General features: G+C 71.6%; 1 protein-coding gene across 1 annotated transcript; it reads right to left on the bottom strand.

The window, feature by feature from the left end:
• Positions 1-58: 58 nt before the first annotated feature.
• LOC126650148 (SCO-spondin-like) lies at positions 59-22140 on the bottom strand (the record flags this gene model as incomplete). Its single annotated transcript, XM_050334619.1, is given in 52 exon segments — positions 59-246; positions 552-657; positions 1498-1661; positions 2528-2621; positions 2740-2831; positions 3075-3203; positions 3928-3964; positions 4204-4286; positions 4288-4341; positions 4343-4376; positions 4747-4902; positions 5133-5350; positions 5476-5563; positions 5671-5725; positions 5798-5957; positions 6033-6183; positions 6316-6516; positions 6583-6723; positions 6984-7136; positions 7556-7676; positions 8142-8224; positions 8455-8715; positions 9090-9446; positions 9927-10157; positions 10535-10935; positions 11275-11368; positions 11539-11688; positions 12078-12187; positions 12262-12389; positions 12746-12945; positions 13307-13441; positions 13833-14089; positions 14430-14524; positions 14599-14714; positions 14717-14778; positions 15456-15563; positions 15565-15700; positions 15801-15972; positions 16411-16632; positions 16754-16926; positions 17123-17249; positions 17350-17488; positions 17919-18159; positions 18236-18497; positions 19063-19148; positions 19235-19393; positions 19543-19645; positions 19981-20345; positions 20757-20839; positions 20920-21162; positions 21894-21997; positions 22112-22140. Coding segments are annotated over 51 exon segments (7810 nt in total), but the record flags the coding sequence as incomplete, so codon positions are not given.
• Between the last annotated feature and the right edge of the window lie 1139 nt (positions 22141-23279).

Genomic DNA, 23279 nt, shown 5'->3' with positions numbered 1-23279 from the left:
CACCTTGGCAGTGGGGCAGGTTGCAGGGTCTGCTCTGGGTGCCGCCCCCCTCCCGCACTCTCCCCCGCGCAGTCCCGGCGGCGGCTCCGGCTCGCGGGGGTCTCGGGCGGGTGCAGGTGTGGGAGCAGGGTCCCCATGGCCCCCACGGCCCCACAGCGCCGGTGGGACCGGCGGGGACCACCCGGCCGCCCCCTCCCCTTCGGGCCCTGCAGGAACAGTCTGTCAGTGCGGCAGCAGGGGCGGGGACTGCGAGGGGGCACGGGGGGGCAGTGGGACCCTCACCTGGGGCTGTGGGGCCGAGAGCTGTGGGGCTGAGAGCTGTTATGGGACTGAGATCCCGTGTGGGGCTGAGAGCTGCTGTGGGGCCGAGACCCCGTGTGGGGCCCAGATCCCGTGCGGGGCCGGGCTCTGCTGAGGGGGGACAACCAACCCGGTCACACTGTCTGGTCCCCGAGTCGGGCTGGGGTCGTGGGACCCCGGGCTGGGGGCTGTGCCCACTGAGGCCGTGGGGCTGCGGTCGTGGGGCTGGGGGCTGGGGGGCCGTGACCCACCGGCGCAGGGGGGGCTCGGGCACGTCGGCCTCTCCGTGGGGGTCCCGGTGCAGGGGGCTCCGGGGAGCCCTCGGGGGGCACAGCGCAGGCGGCCCCCAGGCACGTGCTGGGGGCAAAGGTGGAGTCAGAGGGGTGCGGGGGACAGGGGGTACCAGAGGGGGAGTCGTGGGAGGGGCTGTGGGTGGTGGGGAAGGGTCGCGGAATGGGGGGAAGGACGGGGGCCTGGAGGGTGGGGAAGGGCCGGGGGTGGTGGGTGATGGGGAAGGGGAACACGGGGTGGGGGAGGGCAGCAGGTGATGGTGGGGAAGGGTCGTGGGGAAGGGCAGAAGGTACGTGAAGGTGGGGGGGAAGGACCCCCGGGGGTGTCCCCCCTCACCAGCGGGCACAGCCCACGTGGACGGTCCCTCCCGGCGGCAGCTCCAGGATCGGGGGGTCCCCATGGGAGGTCCCCGAGGGCTCCGGGCCCGGGGGGTCCCGGAGGGGGTCCCAGGGTCCCCCCACCGCAGCAACGCGGCCGGCACCGAGCAGGGGCACTGCTGGGGCTGAGCACGGGGGTGGGGGGCGCCCGGGAGGCACCCGGGGACCCCAACCCACCCCGGGGGGCACCCACTCTCCTGGAGGACATCCATGGGGCACCCACTGTCCCATAGAACCCCCAGGTGTTCCCTCCGGGGGGGCACCCACAGTCCCACAGAGCCCTCACGGAGCCGCCCTAGAGCCCCCACCCGCGGGGCACCCACGTAGCCCCCATGAACCCGGGGAACCCCACCCAGGAACCCCCAACCACCCTGGGGGGCACCCAGGGATCTGTGGACCCCCATTTCACTCCCAGGAGCCCCTCCCCGCCAGTCTCCTCCCCAGATTTTGGGATGGCAGCACCCTCGGAGGGGGGACAGGACCGATGGGGGGGCAGCACTCATGGGGGGTCCCCGGGGGGGGGTCTCACCTGTAGGCAGGTGCGGTGGTGCAGGAAGGTGCCGGGGGGGCAGTGACACCCCTCCTGACACCCCCCCGCGCACCCCACGGCCCCGCCCAGGTGGGCGCAGCTCCGGGGGCACCCGGAGCCCTCCCCGCACTCGCTGAACGTCCAGCCCGGGGGGCACCCCGCTTCTGCCCCCCCAAACACAGATCCCCCCCTTAGCGCCTGGGGGCACTGACCTCTGCCCCCCCCGAAAAAAAACCCCTCAGTACCTTGGGGCACCCGGCCCCTGTCCCCTCCCCAACCTCCCCCCAGTACCCCGGGGGGGCCCTCCGCCTCTGCCCCCCCCAAACACCCAGCTCTGCGCCCCACGGGGAGGGAAGGTGTGTGGGCCGGGGGGCTCTGGGGGTCTCTGGGGAAGGGCTATGGGACAGAGCAGGTCTGTGGGGCGGGGTCTCTGGGTCAGATCTGTGGGTTGGGGGGGGTCTCTGGGTGGGGGTCTCTGCGTTGGGGGCCTCTGGGCTGGGAGACCTCGGCTCAGATCTGCGGGTGGGGGTCTCGGTCGGGGGTCCCGCCCCCCGCACTCACCGCGGCACACGTGGCTGTGGCAGCTCTGGCTCTGCAGTGCCGGCCCCGGGCACGGGGGGGCGTCACAGCCCCGGCGGCGCCAGCGCTCGCCCCCCCCGCAGGGGGCACTGCAGCCGCTCCAGGGGCCCCACGGCGACCACCGGCCACGGAGGGGGGGCGGGACCCCCGCGGACAGCGGGACCTCGGGGGACAACAGGACTCCCGGGGACTCCGGGACCCCCGGGGACAGTGGGACCCCCGAGGACTCCGGAAATTCTGTGCCCCACGACGACCACAGGCCACGAGGGGAGTCCGTGGGCTCTGGGGACTCTGGGGGCTCCAGGACCCCCAGGGAATCTGGGACCCCCGGCCCCGGGGACTCTGGGACCCCGGCAGCTCCGAGGACCCCGGGAGCCAGGAGGACTTTGTGCCCCACAGAGACTCCGGGACCCACGGCGAGTCTGGGGCCCACGGAGACCCCGGGACCCACGGCGACCCCGGGGACTGTGGGGTCTCTGTGCCCCACGTCACCTCTGTGCCCCAGGGCGCTCCGGTGCCCCCCGGTGACACGGCGCTGCCGGGCTCTGGGGACACACGGACACGGGGCACTCGAGGGGCCGTGGGGGCACTCGGGGGTCCCGGCCCCGGGTGCCCCTGTGAGGCCGGGGAGGTTCGGGGGTCCCGGGGGTCTGGGACACTTACCGGGGCCGCAGGGCTCGGGGCAATCCTGAACCTCCCGGGGGGACCCAGCGCAGGGGGCACCGCCGGGCACGGCCGCGGGGTTGGTGGGAGACCTGTGGGGAGCGGGATGTGGGGCAGGACCCTATCGCCGGGGGGCAGAGACCCTCTCGGTACGGGACAGAGACCCCCAGCCCCGTGGCACAAGACCGTCTTGCTATGGGGCAGAGATCCCCCCCTTATGGAGTGGGACCCCACTCCCGTGGGGCAAGACCCCTTCAATATAGGGCAGGACCCCCTGCTGTGGGGCAGGACCCCCGCTATGGGTCAGACCCCCCTCTGTGGGGCAGCCTCCCCACCTGAAGCGCTGCCGGGTCCCGGTGCTGCAGTCGCAGCGGGTCCAGGGGGTCCAGCGCGACCACCCGCAGGGTTCGGGGGGGCTCTGACTCCCAGGGAGCCCCAACACCCCGGCGGGCCCCCCACACGCGCTGGAGGAAAACGGGGGTCACCCCAAATCCTGGGGGGTCCCAACAACCCCGGGACCACAACCACAGGTTTTGGGCATAGGTGGGTTTGGGGGGGATTCGGGGTACCCGGGCTCGACGCAGTTACGTTCCCACAGGACCAGCCCGGGTGGGCATCGACAGCCTGGCGGGGGAGGGGGGTGAATTTGGGGGAGCTTCAGTTTCTCCTGAGCCTCCTGAACCCCTCAATTCGCCCTCAGCCCTCCAAGAGCTCCTCAGCTCCCCAAGTTCCTTCCGAGCCTCCCAAAATCCCCCCAAGACCCTCTGTGCCCTCCCACAAGCCTCCCCCAGACCACCAAGACCTCCACCTCCCGAGCCCCTCAAGACCTCCCAGACCCTTCCAAGCCCCCCTGTCCCCCTCAAGTGCCTCCTGGACCCCCAGGGCCCTCCCAAGTTCCCAAGCTCCCCTAAAGCCCCCTGCCCTCCCCTCGGTCCCTCCAAGCCCCCTCAAGCCCCCTATATCCCCCCCAGATTCCCAGGCCACTCCCAAATCCTCCCAATTCTCCCCCCGCCACCCCTGCCCTGCCCAAGTCGCCTCCCCCCGAGACACCTCAAGACCCCCCGTGCCCCTCAAGCTCTCCCCGCACCCCCTCCGCACTCCTCCGACCTTCCTCACAGCCCCCGGGCACGAGCTGTTCCTACTCGGGCCTGTGCAGGTAGGGGCACGGAGGACCCCAAATCCTCGCACCCCCCCGGGGGCACCAGCAGCATCGAAGGGGGGCAGGCTAGGGGGGCAACGGCAGGAGGGTAAGTGGGAGGTCTAGGGGACTTAAGGGGATTTACGGGGCTCAGGGGAGACAGGGTGGGCATGGAGGTGTTTGGGGGCGGGGGATGGGGAGGATTTGGGGGCAATGGGGGCTCAGGAATCTGAGGGCACTGGGGCTGGCAAGGGGGGCATAAGGACAGGGGGAGCAGAGTTGGAGGTGTCTTCCCACTCCCGCAGCCCCCCCGTGCCCCCCCGTACCTGGCCCGTCCCCGCAGGGCCGCAGGTTGCAGGGTCGGCTCTGCAGGCCCCCCCCCTCGCACGGCCGCCCTCCGTTTTTGGGGGTCGCTGCAGCTGCGGCGGCGGCTCCGCTGCCCACCCCCGCACGGGGCATCGCAGGGTCCAGGACCCCCAGGGCGCCCACCCGCCCGCAACTGGGGGGACACGGGGGGTCAGGCGGAGTCAGCATCCCCTCACTGCCCCTTGGGAGGGACCCCCTGCAGCCCCCAACCCCGAGACCCCCGCCCTTGGGGACTCCCTTGACACCCCAACCCCAAGACTCCCCCAACTTTAAACATCCTCCCCAGCCCAGGGATGGGGATCCCAAACCACTGTGGGGGTCCCGAGCTTTGGGGGTCCCGCCCGTTTTGGGGGTCCCACTCCGGAAATGGGATTAGTTCCACCCCACGGAGGGTCCGGATCCCCGGGGGTCCCAGCCCAGAACGGGGGTCCCAGCCCATTGTGGGCTCCCACACCACAGTAAGGGTCCCGCCCATAGCGGGGGTCCCGGGGGTTTGGGGGTACCTGGGCAGGCTCTCAGGAAGCAGACGCGGGTGTCGATGTTTGGGGGGTGGGCGCAGCCGCCCCCGGGCGTGGCTCCCCCCCGGCGCCGCAGGGCGACCCCCATTCCGCAGGAGCGGCTGCAGGACCCCCACCCTCCCCAGGGCGGGGGGGTGCAGCCTGGAGGGGAGGGAGGGGGCCGTGTGACCCCCACGTGTTGGGCCCCCACCCCACCCCTGAACCCCCAATCTCGGTACCCCCAAATCCCCAACCTTGGAACGCCCCAGCCCACCCCCCACCCCCACCCCACCGCCGCCTTGACCCGGGCGCTGCCGCCCCTCTGGGAACCCCCATCCCTGGGGGTGCTGTTTCGAGGGGCCCGTCTGTCCCCCCACCCCGGGGTCCCTCACCTGGGGGCGTCTCGACGGGGACCCCCGTGGGAGCCGGTGAGGGCAGCGCCCGGAGCTGGGGGGTTCCGGGGGGGGGCGTGGCACTGCCGGGGGCTCTCGGAATCTCCTCGGGGAGGGTGACGGTTCTGGGGGTGTCCCCGGCTGCGCTGGTGGACTCCGGGGGGGTCTCGGCACTTCTGAGGGTCCCCGAGGGAAGCCCCCCGAGAGCGGCCGTGGCGCTGGAGAGAGCAGAGCATGGGAGGGGGCTCAGGGGGACCCCCGCCGGTGCCCTCCGGACTTGGGGACTCCCAGCTGCCAGGACCCCCGAGTCCTGAGCCTTCCCAACCCCGGTGCCCACCCGTACCTGGGGCTGCCGGGGGGCTCGGCCGGCGCGGGGGGGGACAGTGCTGTTGTCATCGCGGGGGGACTGGCCGTGGAGGTCGCGTTGTCACCTGCAGCGGGGACGGACACCGGGGCGATGGTCGCAGGGTCACCCCCGCTCCCTGGCACCTCGGGTCACTCCCGCTGCCCCCGGGACCCCCCGGACTCCCCCACTCACCCGCGGGGGTGCAGGAGCAGCAGGACCCACCGTCACCTTCCCGCAGCACGTGGCCCTTGGGGACACCGACAGCGTCACTGTCACCGCCACCTGGGGCTGCCCCCCGCCCCCCGCGCCTCCCACTCACCTGGGGACAGCCAGTGTCGCGGAGGGGACAGTAGGGGACACAGCGGACCCCCCCGCCGGGCAGGCACTGGCACACCTGGCAGGGCCCTCCCCGCCAGCGCTCGCCGGGGACGCGCCACCGACCCCGCTCGTGGCACCGCCGGCACGGCCCCGTCTGGCACCTGCGGGCGGGGGGGGCGTCACACACCTGGGGGACCTCCCATGCCCCCCACGACCCCCCCCCGGGCCCCGCTGACCGTCGGGCCTTGCGGTAGATGCCGCGGCAGTGCCGTCCCCCCCCGCGCCGGGGGGGGTTCGAGGGGCTGCGGAACGACCACTGCACGCCGGGGGTCCCGCAGGTGCCCGCGCACGCCCCCCACGGTGACCACGACGACCATCCGCAGTCCACTGGGGGGGCACCGGGTCACAGGGGGTCCCGTGGCACCACCGCAGTGACACCCGGCTGTCCCCACGGCACCACCGCGGTGACACCCGGGCACCGGGGGTCCCCCTGGCACACGGCCCGGCGCCGGGACCCACCTGAGCAGCCGGGGAGGGGGCGGCAGTGTCGCAGCTGCCCCTCGAGGCAGGTGCAGAGGCGGCAGCCGAGGGGCACCGGCACCCCCGGGAGGTACGTGTGCCCCCCGGCCCGGCACGGGCACTCCCGCGGCCACACGCACCGGGCGGCCCCTGAGCCGGGCTCGGGAGCGTCCAGCACCTGCCCCGCCGGGCACCAGCACCCTGTGGAGGGGAGGGGGCTCAGGGGCTGCCCCTCACCTCGGGGTGCCCCCCCGGGGTCCCCCTCACCTGGGCGGCAGGGCGGGGGTCGCGGGCAGGTGACGGCGGCGGCCAGGTCGGCGCAGGAGGCGGGGCAGGGGGCGCAGGGGAGGGGGCGCAGCCCCCCTGAGCACTCCGAGGCGTTGGGGCACCCCCCGGGGGAGCAGGGGGCTGGGGGAAGAGAGGAGGTCAGCCACGGAGACCACCTGTCCCACAAAGCCCCCCCCTCTATGGAGCCCCCCATCCCACCGGACCCACCTGTCCCACAAAGCCCCCCGCGCTGTGAAGACCCCCCACCCACGGAATCCCCGTCTATGGAGCCCACCTGTCCCACTGGGACCCCCCAGCCCACTTGGCCCCCCACCACAGTGTCCCCAGAGCCCTCCTGGATCCCCTGCCCGCCCCAGACCCCCCTCCCTCTCCGCACCCACCCATCTCCAGGGCTCCTGGGGTCCCCCCAGGCAGCTCCTCGCAGGCTCGGCCGCCGTTCTGGGGGGGTCGACACCCCCTCCTGCGCAGCCGGACCCCCCCGCAGCCCCCCGGGCAGTCGGACCAGGGTCCCCACGGGCCCCACTCGCCGTCCACTGCGGGGGGCGGGGGGCGTCAGGGGGAGCCTCGGAACTCCCCAGGCCCCCCGGGCTGTCAAACCCCCTGTGAAGCCTGAACCATTGGGACCCCCAAATCTCTCGGTGTCCCATGGGACCCCTCCAACACCCCCGGTCCATGGGACCCCCACAAATTCCCTGAACTCCCTGTGCAGCCTAGGCCATAGGGACTCTCAAATCCCTCAGGCACCCCATGAGATCCCCAAACCACCCAGACGCCCCCCAAAACCCCGGGGTCCCACCGTTCCCCCCCGCTCACCCGGGCAGGCTCAGTGGAAGCAGAGTCACTCCTGCCCGCGCTGCCCCCGGCACCCCTGGGACCCCAAAACCCCATCCTCTCCACCCCCCAAACCTCCCCGGGTGTCCTGGACCCCCAGCCCGCGGGTCCCCCGGCTCACCTGGGCAGGCCCGCTGGAAGCAGGGTCTCTCCTGCTCGCGCGGCCCGCGGCACCCCCGCAGCAGCCCGGGCTGACCCTGGTGACACCCTGCGCCGGCGCTGCCCCCGGATCCGCAGGGCGGCTGCAGGACCCCCAGGGACCCCAGGGACCCCACAGGCCGCATCCTCGCCTGTCCCTCCCCGAGCCACAGTCCTGCACCTCGTCACACACCTGCGGGGACACCGCGGGGACAGCGGGGGACAGCGGGGGGAGGCAGGGACAGCGAGGGGTGACATCAGGGAGGTCGGGGACACCGGGGTGACATCGGAAAGGAGTCGGGGGACACCAAGGTGGCACTAAAAAAGAGTCGAGGGGACGCCGGGACACTGGAGTGGCACGGGGGTGACACCAGGAGGGGGTTCGGGGCATCGGGGACACTGGTGGGAGGGTCGAGGGGACATCAGGAGGGGTCAGGGGTTAGGAGGGTGGCACTGGCTGGGGGACACCGGGGAGAGCCGAGAGGACATCGAGGTGACGTCAGGAGGGGTCAGGGGACACCGGGGTGGCACTAGAAGGGGGGCCCCGGCCCCCCTTGGCCCTCCGTTACCTGCTGGAAGGTGACACATTCGCCCCCCCCGCAGTCGAACTCGGCGCAAGGACCCCCCGGGCTGCTCCCGGGACCGCGGGGCTCTGCGCGGGGGGGGACATGGGGGTCTCTGAGAGGTCCCCGGGGGAGGGGGGGGCTGTGGTGGGGAGGATATCCCCGGTCGAGCCCCCTCCGGTGGGGTCCCTCCACTGCTGAGCCCCCTGTCCCACCCCCCGGGTGTCCCCGGGGTCCCGAGGAGCGGATTCGGGGGGACCCCCAGACCTCCCTTCCCCCAGGTGTCCCCAGAAGTGACCGGGGGTCCCGGGGGTCTCACCGCACAGCTGGGGGTTCTCATCGGCACTGTCGCGACAGTGGGGGACGCCGTCGCAGAGGTGACGGGGGGGGACGCAGGTGGGGGCGCAGGGGGCGTGTCCAGGGGCGCAGGGGGGGTCGCAGGGCAGGTGTCCGGGGGCGCAGGGAGGGTCGCAGCCCCACTCGTCGCTGCCGTCGGGACAGTCGCTGTCGCCGTCGCAGCGCCATCCCCATGGGACGCACCCGGTGCTGTCACAGCGCAGGGACCGGGGGGCACAGGGCGCTGGGGAGGGGGACACGGGGTCGAGGGGAGCACAGGCGCCGGGACCACCCACCCACGGGGACCACCCACTCCCCTACCGCCACTGGGGGGCACAGAGAACCCCCCAGAGCCACAGGACCACCGACCCGCGGGGACCACCGGCCCCAGGGCGTGCCCGACTCTGGGGAGTCCACGTGTCCCCCAGAACCCACCCACCTGTCCCTGGGCCCTCCTGTCCCACCGGGACCCACCAATCCCACGGAGCTGCCCCACCCACAGAACCCGCTCACCCCATCCGGCCCACCCGCCCCCAGAGCCCACCCACCCCTCGGAGCCCACCTGTCCTCTCACACCGAGTCCCCGGCCACCCCCAGGGGTCACCAGGGCCCCCTCACCTGCCGAGCCGTTGGCAGTGCTGGTCACAGTGTCGGTGACGGTGCCAGTGTCGGTGACAGCGGCGGTGACAGTGGTGGTAGCCGCAATGACAGTGTCAGTGACGGCGGTGCCAGCGGTGCCAGCGGTGCCAGAGGCGGTACCAGCGGTGCCAACGGTGTCAGTGACGGCGGTGCCAGCGGTGCCAACGGGGACAGCGGTGCCAGGGGACAGCGGCGCGGGGGGCAGGGCCACCGCGCACCCCGCCGGACTCTCATCCCAGCCGTCGCGACAGTCGCGAGCGCCGTCGCACACGGCGACCTCGGCCACGCACGAGCCGTCGGGGCAGGGCACGGTCCCGGGGGCGCAGGTGGCCCGCGCTGGGGACAGGGGGACAGCGGTGACACCGCCGCCGTAGGGGGGGATCTCCAAAGCGGGGGTCCCAGGTGGGGCGTCCAGGGGGCGGGGGCTGCCGGGAGGGGTCCCCAAAACGGGGGTTCTCAAAGAGGGGTCCACAGGTGGTCCCGGGATGGATGGGTCCCCAAAGCGGGGGTCCAGGGGCGGGAACTGCCAGGGTGGAGGGTCCCCAGAGGGGAGTCCGGGTAGGGGATGGTGCCGGGGGGGAGCCCTGGGTGGGGGAGTTACGAGAGGGGGTCCCGAGGTGGGGGGGGGTCCCAGGGTGAGGATGACACTCAGGTGGGGACCCCAGGGCGGTCCCGGGGTGGAGGGGTTCTGAGCTGATACCCAGGTAGGGGGTCCCAGGCCGGGATTTCCAGGATTGAGGGTCCCAGGGTCGGGGTTCCCGGGTCGGGGATCCCAGACAGAGTTCCCAGGGTGGGGGACCCCCCCGTTCCCCTCACCGGGACAATTGGCCTCGTCGGCACCGTCGGGACAGTGGCGGCGGCCGTCGCAGAGCGCGGCGGGGGGGGGGCAGCCCCCCCCGGGACACGGCAGGTGCCCCTCGGGGCAGGAGCAGCCGCGCTCGTCGCTCCCGTCCCCGCAGTCGTCGCGGCCGTCGCAGCGGTGGGGGTAGGGGACACAGCGGCCCCCCGCGCACCTGAACTGCCCCGGCCCACACCGGGGGGCACAGCCTGCAGGGAGGGGACCCCCGTGTGGGGCACGGACACCCCACAATGGGGCACAGACACCCCACAGTGGGAACAGACACCCCACAATGGGGCACGGACACCCCACAATGGGGCACAGACACCCCACAATGGGGTACAGACACTCCCGCAGCGAGGAACAGACCCCCAGGACTGGGGGATTTAGATCGCCCCATCGTGGGGCACAGACCCCCTCCCCCACCGTGGTCCATGGACCCTCAGGGTTGTGGAGCTCAGGGACCCCCGCTATGGGCCACAGACTTGGAGGGTTGTGGGACTCAGACCCCCCTCTGTGGGGCACAGGCAATTCTCTGGTTCCCAGGGACCCCCCCGGGCCCCCCCCGGACCCCCCGCGGTCTCACCCTCCTCGTCCGAGTGGTCCCCGGGGGGGCAGTCGAGCCGCCCGTCGCAGACGCGGGCGGGGGGGAGGCAGCGCCCCCCGGCACAGGCGAACTCGGGGGGGGCGCAGGGCTGGGGGGGACACCCTGCCTCGTCCCAGCCGTCGGGGCAGTGGGTGACACCGTCACACCGGGCCCCCCAGGGCAGGCAGCGCCCGCCGGGGCAGCGGGGCTGGTGGGGGGCGCAGGGGGGGTCGCACAGCTCGTCTGAGCCGTCCCCGCAGTCGTCCTCGTTGTCACAGAGCCAGGCCCCCGGCACGCAGAGACCCCCCTGCCGGCACCGGAACTCCCACGGGGCACAGCCGGGAACGGCGGGACACGGGGACGGGGTCGGGGGGCACTGCCAGCGCCCCTCGAGACACGTGCTGGGGGGGACACATCAGACACACGGGGGGCCAAGGGGACCAGTGTCTCAGTGTCCCCATGTCCTGATGTTCTGGTATCCCACCATCCCAGTGTCACAGTGCCCTGGTATCCCAGTGTCCCGTTACCACGGTGTCCCGATGCCCGGGCATCCCAGTATTCCCATATCCCAGTGTCCTGGAGTCCCAGTATCCTCATATCCCAGCATCTCTATGTCCCAGTGTCCTGGAGTCCCAGTATCCCAAGACCCCAGTGCCCCCATGTCCCTGTGTCCCAGTATCCCAGTGCCCCCATGTCCCTGTGTCCCAGTATCCCAGTATCCCAGTGCCCCCGTGCCTCACCAGTTGCTGCAGCCCTGGGTCACCGTGGCTCCAGCTGGGAAGGCGAAGCCGTCCCAGAAGCAGGGACAGGATTGGGGGTCCACACACGCCCCATCTGCCGGGGGTGAGGGGGACATGGGCTGGCACCAGGACCACCGCCAGCCCTCCTGCCTCCCTCCAGGCCTCCTCCAGCCCCCTCCTCCCTGCCCCAGCCCCCTCCTCCAGCCCCTACCTCAGCCCCCTCCCAGCGCCCCCCAGACCCCCCATCCCCCGCCCCCTCCTCACCGTGCAGGACCTGCCCAGGGGGGCAGAAACACCCCTCGAGACACCCCAGGGCCCCGCAGAGCTCGGGGGGGTCCTGGTCGAGGTCCCGGCAGGTGGGGGGGCAGGGGGGGCCGCAGGGGTTGTACTCCTGCCCCCCCTCACACTGTAGGGCTGCAGAGAGTGTGGGGGGGTGTTAGGGGAGCTGGGACCCCCCAGCACACAGCCAGGACCACCCATGACCCCCAACTGGGATCCCCCGACCCACATCCAGGACCCCCTGTGACCCAGAGCCTGGATCCCCCTCCCACCCCATGGGGGGCTCCTGCACCCCCAGCCCCATCGCCCAGCCCCCATCCCTGGCACATCCCACGGGGGCCCCAGCCCGGACCCCTCTGTTTTCCCCAGTACCCTCCAGCACCCCCGGACCCTCGGGACCCCCTGGCCCTCTGTCCCCAGGCTCACGGAACAGCCCCTGGCTCACCAGGGCAGGGTGGGGCTGGGACCCCCCGGACTCCCGGTACCCCCGGCCCGCCCCGGTGCCCTCCGGTGTGGGTACTCACGGCACAGCCCCTGGCTCCGCCAGCGCAGGGGCCTCCCCCGCCGGCCGCACTCCTCGGCGTAGGCGGCCAGGGCCGTGCACAGGCACTCGCAGTCCCCCCCGCTGTCACACCTGGGGACACGCAGTGGGACAGGGCCCGGGACCCGCCCCTGGGGCCTGGGGACCCCCCGGCCCCCCAAACTCACCCGCAGGCGTCAAACAGGCACCACTCGTAGAAGCGCTGGGGGGGCACCAGGTCGTGGCAGGGGCTGAAGAGCTGGTGCCGCAGGACCCCGCAGCGCCCCCGCGCCCAGGCTGCACGCTGCGGGTTGTCCTGAGGGGGACACACCCCTTCAAACCCCCCCGTGTCCCCCACGCGGGACAACCCCCCATGTCCCCCCATCCTCCCCCCCGTGTCTCCCCGTGTCCCCCCATCCAGTGCCGGTGTCCCCCATGTGGCACAGGCCGAGTGCTGGGGGCTGTCCTGGAGGGGACATACCCCATCAGCCCCCGTGTGTGTCCCCCATTCACTCCCCCGTGTGGCCCTGTGTCTTCCCATCCACCTCCCGTGTCCCCCTGTCCATCCCCTGTGTCAGGCCCCCACGTCCTCCTGCGTCCCCCCGTGTCCCTCTGTCAGCCCCCCACGTCTCCCTGTCCCCCCCGTCCCACGTCCCCCGTGTCCCCCCGTACGTCGCAGGGGTGCTGGCGGTGCCCATCGGCCTCGGGACAGAGGGGGCTGAGGCGCCAGGAGTCCCCGAAGATCTCGGGGGTCGCCTCGAGAGCCCCCTCCCGGCTCCCGAAATCGTTCTCGGCGTCGCCGTCGAAGTTCCCGCAGAGCCCGGCCAGGCGCCCGCGGAGCCGCGGGGACACGCGCACGTACACGCGGGTCCCTGGGGGGCACCGGGGAGGGGCGGGGTCCCCGTGTGACCCACGGCACCAGGGACCCTCCCCATGGCACGGGGGATCCGCCATGGTGACCCCTCCGTGGCACCACCAGTATCAGGGAATCCCTCATGCCCCCCCCGTACTGGGGACCCCCTGCACCCCACCCGGGTCTCACCTCTGTCCCAGAGTCCCTCCACTCCGGTGCCACCCATGTGCCCCTGGGGGGGTCCCACCCCTCTCCCAGAACCCCCCAGTCCCATGGCCTCCCATGACCCCCCAGGGTCTCACCTCCGTCCCACAGCATGGTCACCTCCATGGTCCCCCCATAGCCTCCCAGAGCACCCCGTGGCCCCCCGGGGGTCTCACCTCCGTCCCACAGCACGGCCACGCCCAGGCGCGTGAGGAGCAGCAGGAAGAGCCCCGCGCGCTGCAGCGCCAGCCCCGACCCCCCGAACACCTTGGGGTGTCGCACGGCCACCCCGTTCACCGTCACCTCCCGCCCTGCCAGGCCGGCACCGACGGTCACCCCCACGTGTCCCCCACGGCCCCCCACAATCCACCGTGTCCCACTGTGTCCCCTCATGTCCCCCCGCGTGCCCCACAAGGTTGGGATGTCACTGGAGGTCACCCTGCCACGTCCCCGTGTCCCCCACGGCCCCCCATGGTCCCCCTCGTGTCCCCCGTGTCTCTCCATGTCCCCATCCCCCTGCAGCCCCCACCCTACCACGGGCAAGCCAGGATGTCACCGTGGGGGACCCACACATGTCCCCGTGTCCTTCCCCTGCGTCCCCCTCTCCCCCCTCAGCCTCAGCACGTGCACCACGGTGTCCCCCATGTCCCCCTCTGTCCCTCATGTCCTCCCATGTCCCCGTGTCCCCCCGCGTCCCCTCACCCCTCAGCATGTGCACCACGGTGTTCCCCATCACCACCACCACGGACTTGGTGCAGGTGACGCCGGTGGCCCCGCAGGGGACGTTCTCGACGGTGACAGCGAAGAGCCCGCTGGCCTCCCGGGCCAGCAGGTACTCGCAATCCCCCGCGAAGGTGAAGGCGCGGCCATCGAAGGTGACATAGTGGGGGTCCCCGGTGGCCACGCACGTCCCCGCGCACTCCCCGCGCCCGCAGTGCCACCGCTGCCGCCGGCACACGCTGCGGGACAGGCTCGGTGCCACCGCGGGGTCACCGGGGGCAGTGGCACGGGGCTGGGGGTGTCCCTGAGGGGCTAGTAAGGGTCTGGGGGTGTCCCCATGGGGGTGGGAGGGGTCTGGGGAGGCTGGTAGAGGTTTGGGGGAGTCCCCGCGGGGGCTGGAAGAGGTCCAGGGAGGCTGGTAGAGGTTTGGGGGTGTCCCCGCGGGGGCTGGAAGAGGTCCGGGCGTGTCCCTGAGGGTTGGAGGGGTCTGGCGGTGTCCCCGGGCTTTGGCAGAGGTCTGGGTGTCACCACGGGGCTGGCAGGGGTACGGGTTGGTCTGGGGGTGTCCGGGGGTCCCACCAGGTGTTGCAGTCATGGGCGATGGTGGCGTTGGGGGGGTACAGCTGCCCCCCGTGGTGACAGGGACACTCGTCCGGCGACACGCACTGCCCATCCTGCAGCCAGACCGGGGTGAGTGGGGCTCGGGGGAGTCCCCCATCCCCACCCTCCCCCCGGGGGGGTCACGCACCAGGAATAGGGTCCCGGGGGGGCAGACGCAGCCGTCGGCGGGGCCCCCGCAGGTGCCGCTGGGCTCGGCGGGGTCGCAGCGGCGCAGGCACGACCCCGGCGCGTGGAGTAGCCCCGGGGGCAGCGCGGGGCGGGGGGACACGGGGCGGGGGTGCAGCGCCACGACCCCCCTGCGCACACACTGCGGGGGGCCGGGAGGGACCCCTGTCCCACTGGGACCCCCGAGACACGGTCCCTGCACCCCCATCCCCATCCTTCAAATCCCACTGAGCCCCCTCACCACTGCCTCCCCTCCACCGGGGTCCCGTGCCCCCATCTCCAGCACCCCCAACCCATCGAGCCCCCACAGCAGTAACCCTCCCCACCCAGCTTCAGCCCCCAGCACCCACATCCCACTGAGACCCCCACACCCTGGTCCCCACATGCCCATCCCCACCCTCCAGCACCCTCAACACGTCGCCACTCCCCACACCCCGGTCCCTGCACCTCAAATCCCACCAAGCCCACCATGCTCCAGGCCCCCCACCCCCATGCCCACACCCCAGCACCCCAAATCCCACTGTCCCCCACAACAGGCTTCCTGCATCCCCATCCTCATCCCCCAGCACCCACATCACACCGAGCCCACTCCCCCGGGAGCCTCCTCCTCCCACCCCCCGGGGTGTCGGGTCCCCGTCGCTGTCCCCGCGGTGGGACACAGGACAAAAGCCCCCCGTCCCGCAGGGGGTCACACCGGGCCGGAGGGGGTTTCATCAGGTGTCACCGGCACCGCCATGTCCTGCCCGGGTGACTCTGTCCTGTGGGTGACCCCCCGGCCCCCCAGACCTCCCCGGGCCCCCAGATTTCCCCAGGACCCACCAGGCCTGGCAGCCGCGGTGCAGGCGGGCGCCGGGGGGGTACAGGCGGGCGCCGCGGGGGCACGGGCAGGCGGCGGGGGCACACACTGGTCCCCCTGGGCCAGCAGCAGCCCTGGGGGCAGCGGCAGCCAGGGACACAGAGGCTGTCCGGTGGGGGACAGTCCCCAGCGCCGGGGGGCTCCGAGCAGGAACGGCCGCAGGGACCTCCACAGTCCTGGAACTGCTGCCCCCCGGGGCACGGCTCGTCTGGGGGGAAAAGAGGGGTCACGGGGGTGTTAGGCGTGTTACCTCATCCCCTCCCCTCCCTTCCCCTCCCATCCCCTTTCCCAGTCCCGTCCTGTCCCACCGCAGAGGCTCCGGTTCCTCCAGTGCAGCTCTGTCCCCTCCCGGGCACATTCCCGGCCGTAGGCTCCGAGTGCCGAGCACAGGCAGCGCTCCGGCTCCTGCTCCCGGCAGGAACACACGTCCCAGCGGCACAGCTCCAGGAACGGCTCCGGATCCACGGCGCGGTGACACGGCTGTGCCGGGGGGACACGGTCACAGCCCCGTCACCCATCCCCGCTCCCCGCTGTGCCGGGGGACACGGTCACAGCCCCGTCACCCATCCCCGCTCCCCGCTGTGCCGGGGGGACACGGTCACAGCCCCGTCACCCATCCCCGCTGTGCCGGGGGACACGGTCACAGCCCCGTCACTCATCCCCGCTCCCCGCTGTGCCGGGGGGACACGGTCACAGCCCCGTCACCCATCCCCGCTCCCCGCTGTGCCGGGGGGACACGGTCACAGCCCCGTCACCCATCCCCGCTGTGCCGGTGGGACACGGTCAGCCCGTCACCCATCCCGCTGTGCCGGGGACATGTCACAGCCCCGTCACTCATCCCCGCTCCCCGCTGTGCCGGGGGGACACGGTCACAGCCCCGTCACCCATCCCCGCTCCCCACTGTGCCAGGCCCCTCACCTGGAACGCCGGCCCCAAGAGCACGGCGCAGGCAGCCTCGGCGCGCTCCCGGCTCCCGGGAAAGACGTGGCAGGGGTCGGGAATGCCGGGGCCCAGCGCCGGGCAGGCTCCGGCCGCACGGAAGGCGTTGGCGAAGTCGGCGACTCCCGGTGCCACATCCCCCTCCGGCGTCGTGAACTCGTCCCGCTGGTCCCCGGTGAAGGTCCCGCAGAGCCCCCGCACCTGCACAGATGTGTCACGGTGAGCCCACCGGCCCCTCATCTCACCACACCCCCATCCCACGGGATCCCACAGGAACCCCATCCCACCGGGAGCATCCCGGGGGCCCCGGGGGCCCACTCACCGTGCCGGCCATGGCGGGCTGGAGGGTGATGTAGGTGTGGGGGGTCCCCAGCCCCCAGAGCAGGTGGGCGTCGGGCACCTGCAGGTGCAGGAAGGCCGAGGACGCGCGGCGGATGCTCAGCCCAGCACCGGAGAAGGGCAGTGTCACCTCCTGCCCGGCCACTGTCACCTCCCCTGAGGGGGACAGCGGTGGCACCATGGGGGTGGGCATCAGGATGTACCCATCACTATGGGGACAGTGGGGGCGGGCACTGGGATGGCACCCACTGCCATGGGGACGTTGGGGACATTGGAGACAGGCATTAGGATGGCTGCCACCAGGGTGCAGGGATGACCCCGGTCCCAGTTCGGTGCTGCCCAGGTGTGTCACCTGTGCCGTGCAGACGGGCCGTGGTGCGGCTGGTGGTGACAGTGAGGGTGCGGGGACAGCCGAGGGGCCGGTGGCTGTCACAGTGCTCGTGCTCAGCCGTGATCAGCAGCCGCCTCCCCACGAAGTCCTGGCGGCCAGAGACACGGTGACACCCCCGGGCAGAGCCCTGCCACGGCGGCCACCGCGGCCACCCCCACAGCCACCCCCGAGTCCCCCCGGCCCCTCACCTCCACCAGGGTGTGGGCGCAGGGGGCCGGGAGGGAGAAGCGGCGGCGGTCGAAGGTGACGAAGTGACGCCCCCCCAGCACCGCGCACTCGGCCGGGCACCGCTGCTGCTCACAGCGCCAGCGCCCGCCCTCACACGTGCTGGGGACACCGGGGACACTGGTCACCGGCGGGGAAACTGGGGGGGGCACTGGGGGGAGGAGGGACACGGTAGGGGACACTGGGAGGGAGGGGGACATGCTGTAGGGGACCCCGGGGTGGGGCACACACCACAGGGGACACTGGGGTAGTGGGGGACATGTCACAGGGATGCCGGGGTAGTGGGGGACACCACAGGGGACACCAGACTGGGAGGGCACGTGCCACAGCCGACACTGGAGTGAAGAGGGTACATCACAGGGGACACCGGGCTGGGCGGGGGGACACGCCACAGGGACACTGGGATAGTCGGGTCACCGCAGGGACACAGCAGGGGATCCCGGGCTAGGGAGGGGACACGCCACAGGGATCCTGGTGCTGCCCATCCGCCGGGTCCCCCTCCGATGGCTGCTGTCCCCGCGGTGTCACCCACCAGCGGTTGCAGCGCTGGCGGATGCTCTGGCCGGGCCCGTAGCGCTGTCGCCGGTGGTGGCAGGGGCAGGCGGTGGGGAGGACACAGACGTCCCCGTCCCGGGCCAGCCCCGGGCCGCACTCGCAGCCGCCGTGGCAGTGGCGCTGGCACGTCCCCTCCTCGGCGCTGCCCGCGGTGGCACAGGTGACCGGGCACAGGGACACGCAGTCGGAGAAGCGCTGCCCGGCGCCGCAGCGGCGCTCTGCCGAGGGGACACCGCGGTGGCACCGGTGGCACCGTGGGGAGGGGTCGAGGAGGGTCCCCCCCGCAGTTCCTACCGCAGAAGCCGGGCCGGCGCCAGGTGACATCGAGCTGGCGGCGGGAGCACTCCCGGGCGTAGGCGGCGAAGGTGTCGCAGGCGGCGGGGGGCGGGGGGACGGGGGGCGACAGGGGGTCGGGGGGAGACAGGGGAGCGGGGAACGCCAGGGGACCAGGGGATGACAGGGGACGGGGGGGTGACAGGGGACCGGGGGGGGACGAGGGTCCAGGGTCCCCGCACAGCAGTGCCAGACACGCTGCATAGAACCCGCTGGGGTCCACCTGGAGGGGGGTGGAGGTGAGGACCCCCTATAAGCCCCTGGGAACCCCCAGACCCCCTAGAATCTTCCAGGAATCCCCGAATCCCCTAGACCCCTCCATGACTCTCCAGGACCCTCAGAACTGCTCCCGGACCTCCAGGGACCCTCCTGAACCCCTTGGAGACCCCCTGGACCCCTCAGAACCCCCCAGAACCCACTGGGACCTTCCAGTATCCCCCAGGACAGCACAGGACACCTCCAGGATCCCTCAGGACATCCCGGGACACTCCCAGGACCTTCCCAGTACCCCCCCAGACCCCTTGGGACCCCTCCCCCAGGCCTCCCGACCCCACTCCAGGAGCCGCTGACCTCGCCGTGGCACTGCCTGAAGGGCTGGGCCAGCAGCTGCCCACACGTGGCCACCGCAGGTGCCACCTCACCTGGGCCACACCTGGAGCCTCCCTCTGGCACGTCCCTGCACGGGGGCTGAGCAGGGGGGGTCCCTCAGCGCGGGGTGACACCCGGGGACCCCCAAATGGGCACGGGGGGGTCACCCCGCCCCCGGGTGTGTGGCACTGCCCAGGTACCTCTGTGCCAGCCACCGGCACCTTCCAGGCGTTGCCAAAGGAGGCGGCAAAGGGAGCGACGTCCCCACTGGGGCTCATGAAGTCGTCTGGGGGGACAGGGAGGGTGGGGGTACAGGGGGTGTCCCCCCAGTCCTCACGTGGGGTGGGGTGGCACTGGGCAGGTGGCACTTACCCACGGGGTCATCGGTGTAGGTGCCGCAGAGCCCCCAGGTGCCCCCGCGCAGCTCGGGCTCCACCGTCACCGTCACCGCCAGGTGCCCGTCCCAGGCCACCCGCACGCCCAGGCTGCTGGCCACGGCCACCCAGTCCCCTGGCCAGGTGACACCGAGCCCTGCAGGGCGGGATGGGGCCGGGATGGGGACAGGGATCCTGGTGGCAGCTTTGCCGCCACCGCTGATCCATCACAGAGTCCCGGTGCCACCCAGGGTCACTGGGGGCTCATCCCCACCCTCCCAGGGGCTGGTGGCCTGGGGGACGCACCTCTGTGCAGGTAGGGGTGTCCCTCCAGCACCGCCACCCCGTTCACCGACACGTTCCGTCCCCGGGCCACCAGCGTGTCTGTCCCAAAGGTCATGTGCAGCACCTGGGGCAGCACCGTGTCACTGGGATGGCACCGGGACACACAGCTGTGTCACAGCCATCAGGGGTGGCACCGGGACACACAGGTATGCTGGGGACACCAGGGATGTCACTGGGGCACAAAGGTGTGCCGGGGACAGTGGGGATGGGGACAGGACACTCAGGTGTGTCACAGCCCCTGAGGGCAGGAACAGGACCCATCTCAGCACCCACCCCACAGGGACAGGACCCATCTCAGCACCCATCCCACCTCCCGGCACCTGTCCCCAAACCCATCCCAGCTCCCAGCACCCATTCCCGCCCCCAGCCCCATCCCACCCCCTGGGGATGACCCCGTACCCGGGGGTGGCCGAGGCCAATGGTGACGTCCCAGGTGCCGTCGGTGGCGGTGGCCAGGCTGTACCGGCAGGTCCCGGCGAAGCCGAAGTGCCGCCCGTCGAAGGTGCGGAACCGCGTCCTGGCCCAGGCCTGGCACGTGGCCGGGGGGCTGCGGTGCCGCGGGGACCCTCCGTCCCCGCCCAGGGGCAGGCGGGTGCAGGGCAGGCAGGGCCCTGTGTCCCCGGTGTCCCCGGGGTCCCCACGGCGCCAGCTGTGCCCCCAGGGCTGCCGGCAGCACTCGGAACGGCTCATGGTGCTGCCGTTATGGCCACTGGCACCATCCTGGCACTGCCACGTGCCAAAACAGCGGCCCAGAGAGCCCGGGCCTGTGGGGTGGGGTGGCGTTGGGTCACACTGGGTGACACGCGGAGGATGGTGCCCATCCCAATTCCCATTCCAGCACCTATCCCGGACCTCATCCCAGCACCCATCCCAATTCCCAGCATCCATCCCAGCATCAGTCCTGACTCCCAGAACACATCCTAGATCCCATCCTGGGTCCCATTCCCGCTTCCATTACCCATCTGAGCTCCCATCCTGGCACCTACCCCCGCTCCCAGCACCCATCCCAGCACCCGGTGGGAATGACACAGTGGGAATGGCACCGATCCCGGTTCCCATCCCAGCTCCTGTCACCCATCCCAGCTCCCATCCCAGCTCCTGGCACCCAGTGGGAATGGTGCAGTGGCGATGGCAGCCTGGGGACATCCCACAGTGCCACCCCCACATCCCCATACCCTCGGTGCAGCGGGGGCCGCTCCAGCCGGGACAGCAGCCGCGCTCTGTGTGACTCCGCACCACCGGCCGCGTCTCTGGGGGGCTGTGGGGAGACCCCGGTGTCACCAGGTGCCACCTCAGTGCCACCCAGGGTCACCCCGTGCCACGTCTCCCTGGGCTCACCGGTAGATGTAGCAGAGGGAGGGGCCAGTGCTGGTGTCCCCAGGGGTGTCAGTGCCAGTGTCCCCAGGGGGGGCGGTTTTGGTGTCCCCAGAGGGGTCCCTGTGGCCCTGGCGCGTGCGGTCCCTGTCCAGCTGCCACCCGGCCAGGCTGTACTGGTACAGAGTGGCACACGGCACCGCGGCCTCGCGGCGCGGCGTCACCTCCTCCTGCTCCGTCACCTGCACCAGCCGCTCGCACCAGCGCCTGCCGGGCACACACCGGCATCCAGCCGGGACCCAGCACCCATCCCACATCCATCCCAGATCCATCCCAGCACCCATCCCAGATCCATCCCAGATCTATCCCAGCACCCATCCCAGCACCCATCCCAGCACCCATCCCACATCCATCCCACACCCATCCCAGCACCCATCCCAGCACCCATCCCACATCCACCCCAGATCCATCCCAGCACCCATCCCAGCACCCATCCCACATCCATCCCAGCATCCATCCCAGGTCCATCCCAGCACCCATCCCAGCATCCATCCCAGCATCCATCCCACATCCATCCCACATCCATCCCACATCCATCCCAGCACCCATCCCACATCCATCCCAGCACCCATCCCAGATCCATCCCAGCACCCAGCTGGCACTCACCACCCCTATCCCCACTCCTGGCACCCATCCCAGCTCCCAGCCTGCATCTAAGCACCCATTCTGGGATGCATTGGCATCCATCCCTGCTCCCAGCACCCATCCCAACTCCTGACATCCATCCTGGCTCCCAGCACCCATCCTGGGATTCATCCCATCTTCCAGCACCCATCCCATTCCCCGCTCCCATTTCCCATCCCAATTCCCATTCCCAGCTCCTGCCCCCCATTCCCAGCTCCCAACCCACATTCTCAGTTCCTATCCCTCAGACCCAGTTCCCACCTCCCATGCCCAGTTCCCTTTCCCACCTCCCACACCCATTCCCAGTTCCTCACCCCGTGGCTGCCCCCACCACCGTCACCCACAGCACCGTGACAGCCACAGCCGCCCTGGCCACGCCCAGACAGGTCACTCCAGCCATGCCAGATCTCACTTTTTCCTGGAAAAGTGGGATCCGGGTGACTCCACTGTCACAATTCCAGGGCCACCCCTGTGACTGGGACCCCCCAGGTACAGGAATGCTCCCAGTGTCACCCACCCCGATGTCACTCACCGGCCCCAGCTCTGGCGCTGCTGAGAGGCTCTGGAATTTATGGAAAGTCCCCAGAAGTGCCACCAGCTGAGGAGACACTGATTGGGCCCAGCTGGCAGCTGGGGGGAGAACACGGTGACATCAGGGTGACATCTCCCTGTTTCCTGGGAGAAGGTCATGGCATGGGACATCCAGGATCCGGCACGGGGCGGGGGACACGGATGTGGTGGCACTGCGGGTCCTGGTCACACTCGGTCCCCTTTGTTCCCATGTCCCTGTCCTGTGTTCCCCTCTGTCCCCCTGTGTCCCCCTGTCCTGTGCCTTCCAATGTCCTTGTCCTGTGTCCCTCTGTTTCCCCTCGTGTCCTCCTGTGTCCCCTCATATCTCTGTTTCATGTCCCCTCCATGTCCCCCCAGTGTCCCTCCATGTCCTTGCACCATGTCCCCCAGATATTCACTCCCTGTTCTGTGTCCCCCCATGCCCCCCCTCCCACTCTTGTGTCTCTCCATGTACCCCTGTGTCCCTGTGTCCCTGATCCGTATCGCCCGATGTCCCCTCACGTGTCTCCATCTCCCTGCCCTGTGTCCCCTTGTCCCTCCATGTGCCCCTGTGTCCCTCCATGTCTCTGCATGGGGTGCCCCCATATTTTCACTCCCTGTCCTGTGTCCCCCATATCCCTGTCCTCTGTCCCCCCATGTCCTCCCCAGTGTCCCCCAAGTCCACAGTCTCTGTCCCGCGTCTCCCCCATTCCCTCCGTGTCTGTCTCGTGTCCTTGCCCTTGCCATTGTCCCCTCCGTGTCACCCCCTGGGTCCCCATGTCCCTGTCCCTTATCCCCCTGTGTTCTCATGCCCCTCGTGTCCTCATATCCCTGTCCCTTGTCCCCGTGTCCTCCTGTCTCTGTCCCGTGTCCACCCCGTGTCCTCATGTCCCTGCCCGTGTCCCCACGCCCCCCCATCCTGTCCCCAGCCGTGTCCGCGTCCCCTCCGTGGCGAACACACCGGGTACGGCACGGGGCGGGGGGTGCGGAGGGGCACGGGGGTCACACGGGAGGGGACAATGGGGGACACGGGGGTGGACAGCCAGGGCGCGGCGCGGGGGCGGTCCCGGGGGCGGGGACCGGCGGCCACCGCGGGGGCGGGGCCGGTGGCGGCGGCGGCGGAGCCGGTGGGGCCGGGCGTGCCCCGAGGC

Source organism: Myiozetetes cayanensis, unplaced genomic scaffold (genome assembly GCF_022539395.1).
Source record: "Myiozetetes cayanensis isolate MyiCay16 unplaced genomic scaffold, myiCay2020 scf57, whole genome shotgun sequence".
Lineage (NCBI taxonomy): Eukaryota > Metazoa > Chordata > Aves > Passeriformes > Tyrannidae > Myiozetetes > Myiozetetes cayanensis.
The sequence above is the reverse complement of the archived record's forward strand: the minus strand, read 5'-3'. Positions and strand labels throughout refer to the sequence as shown.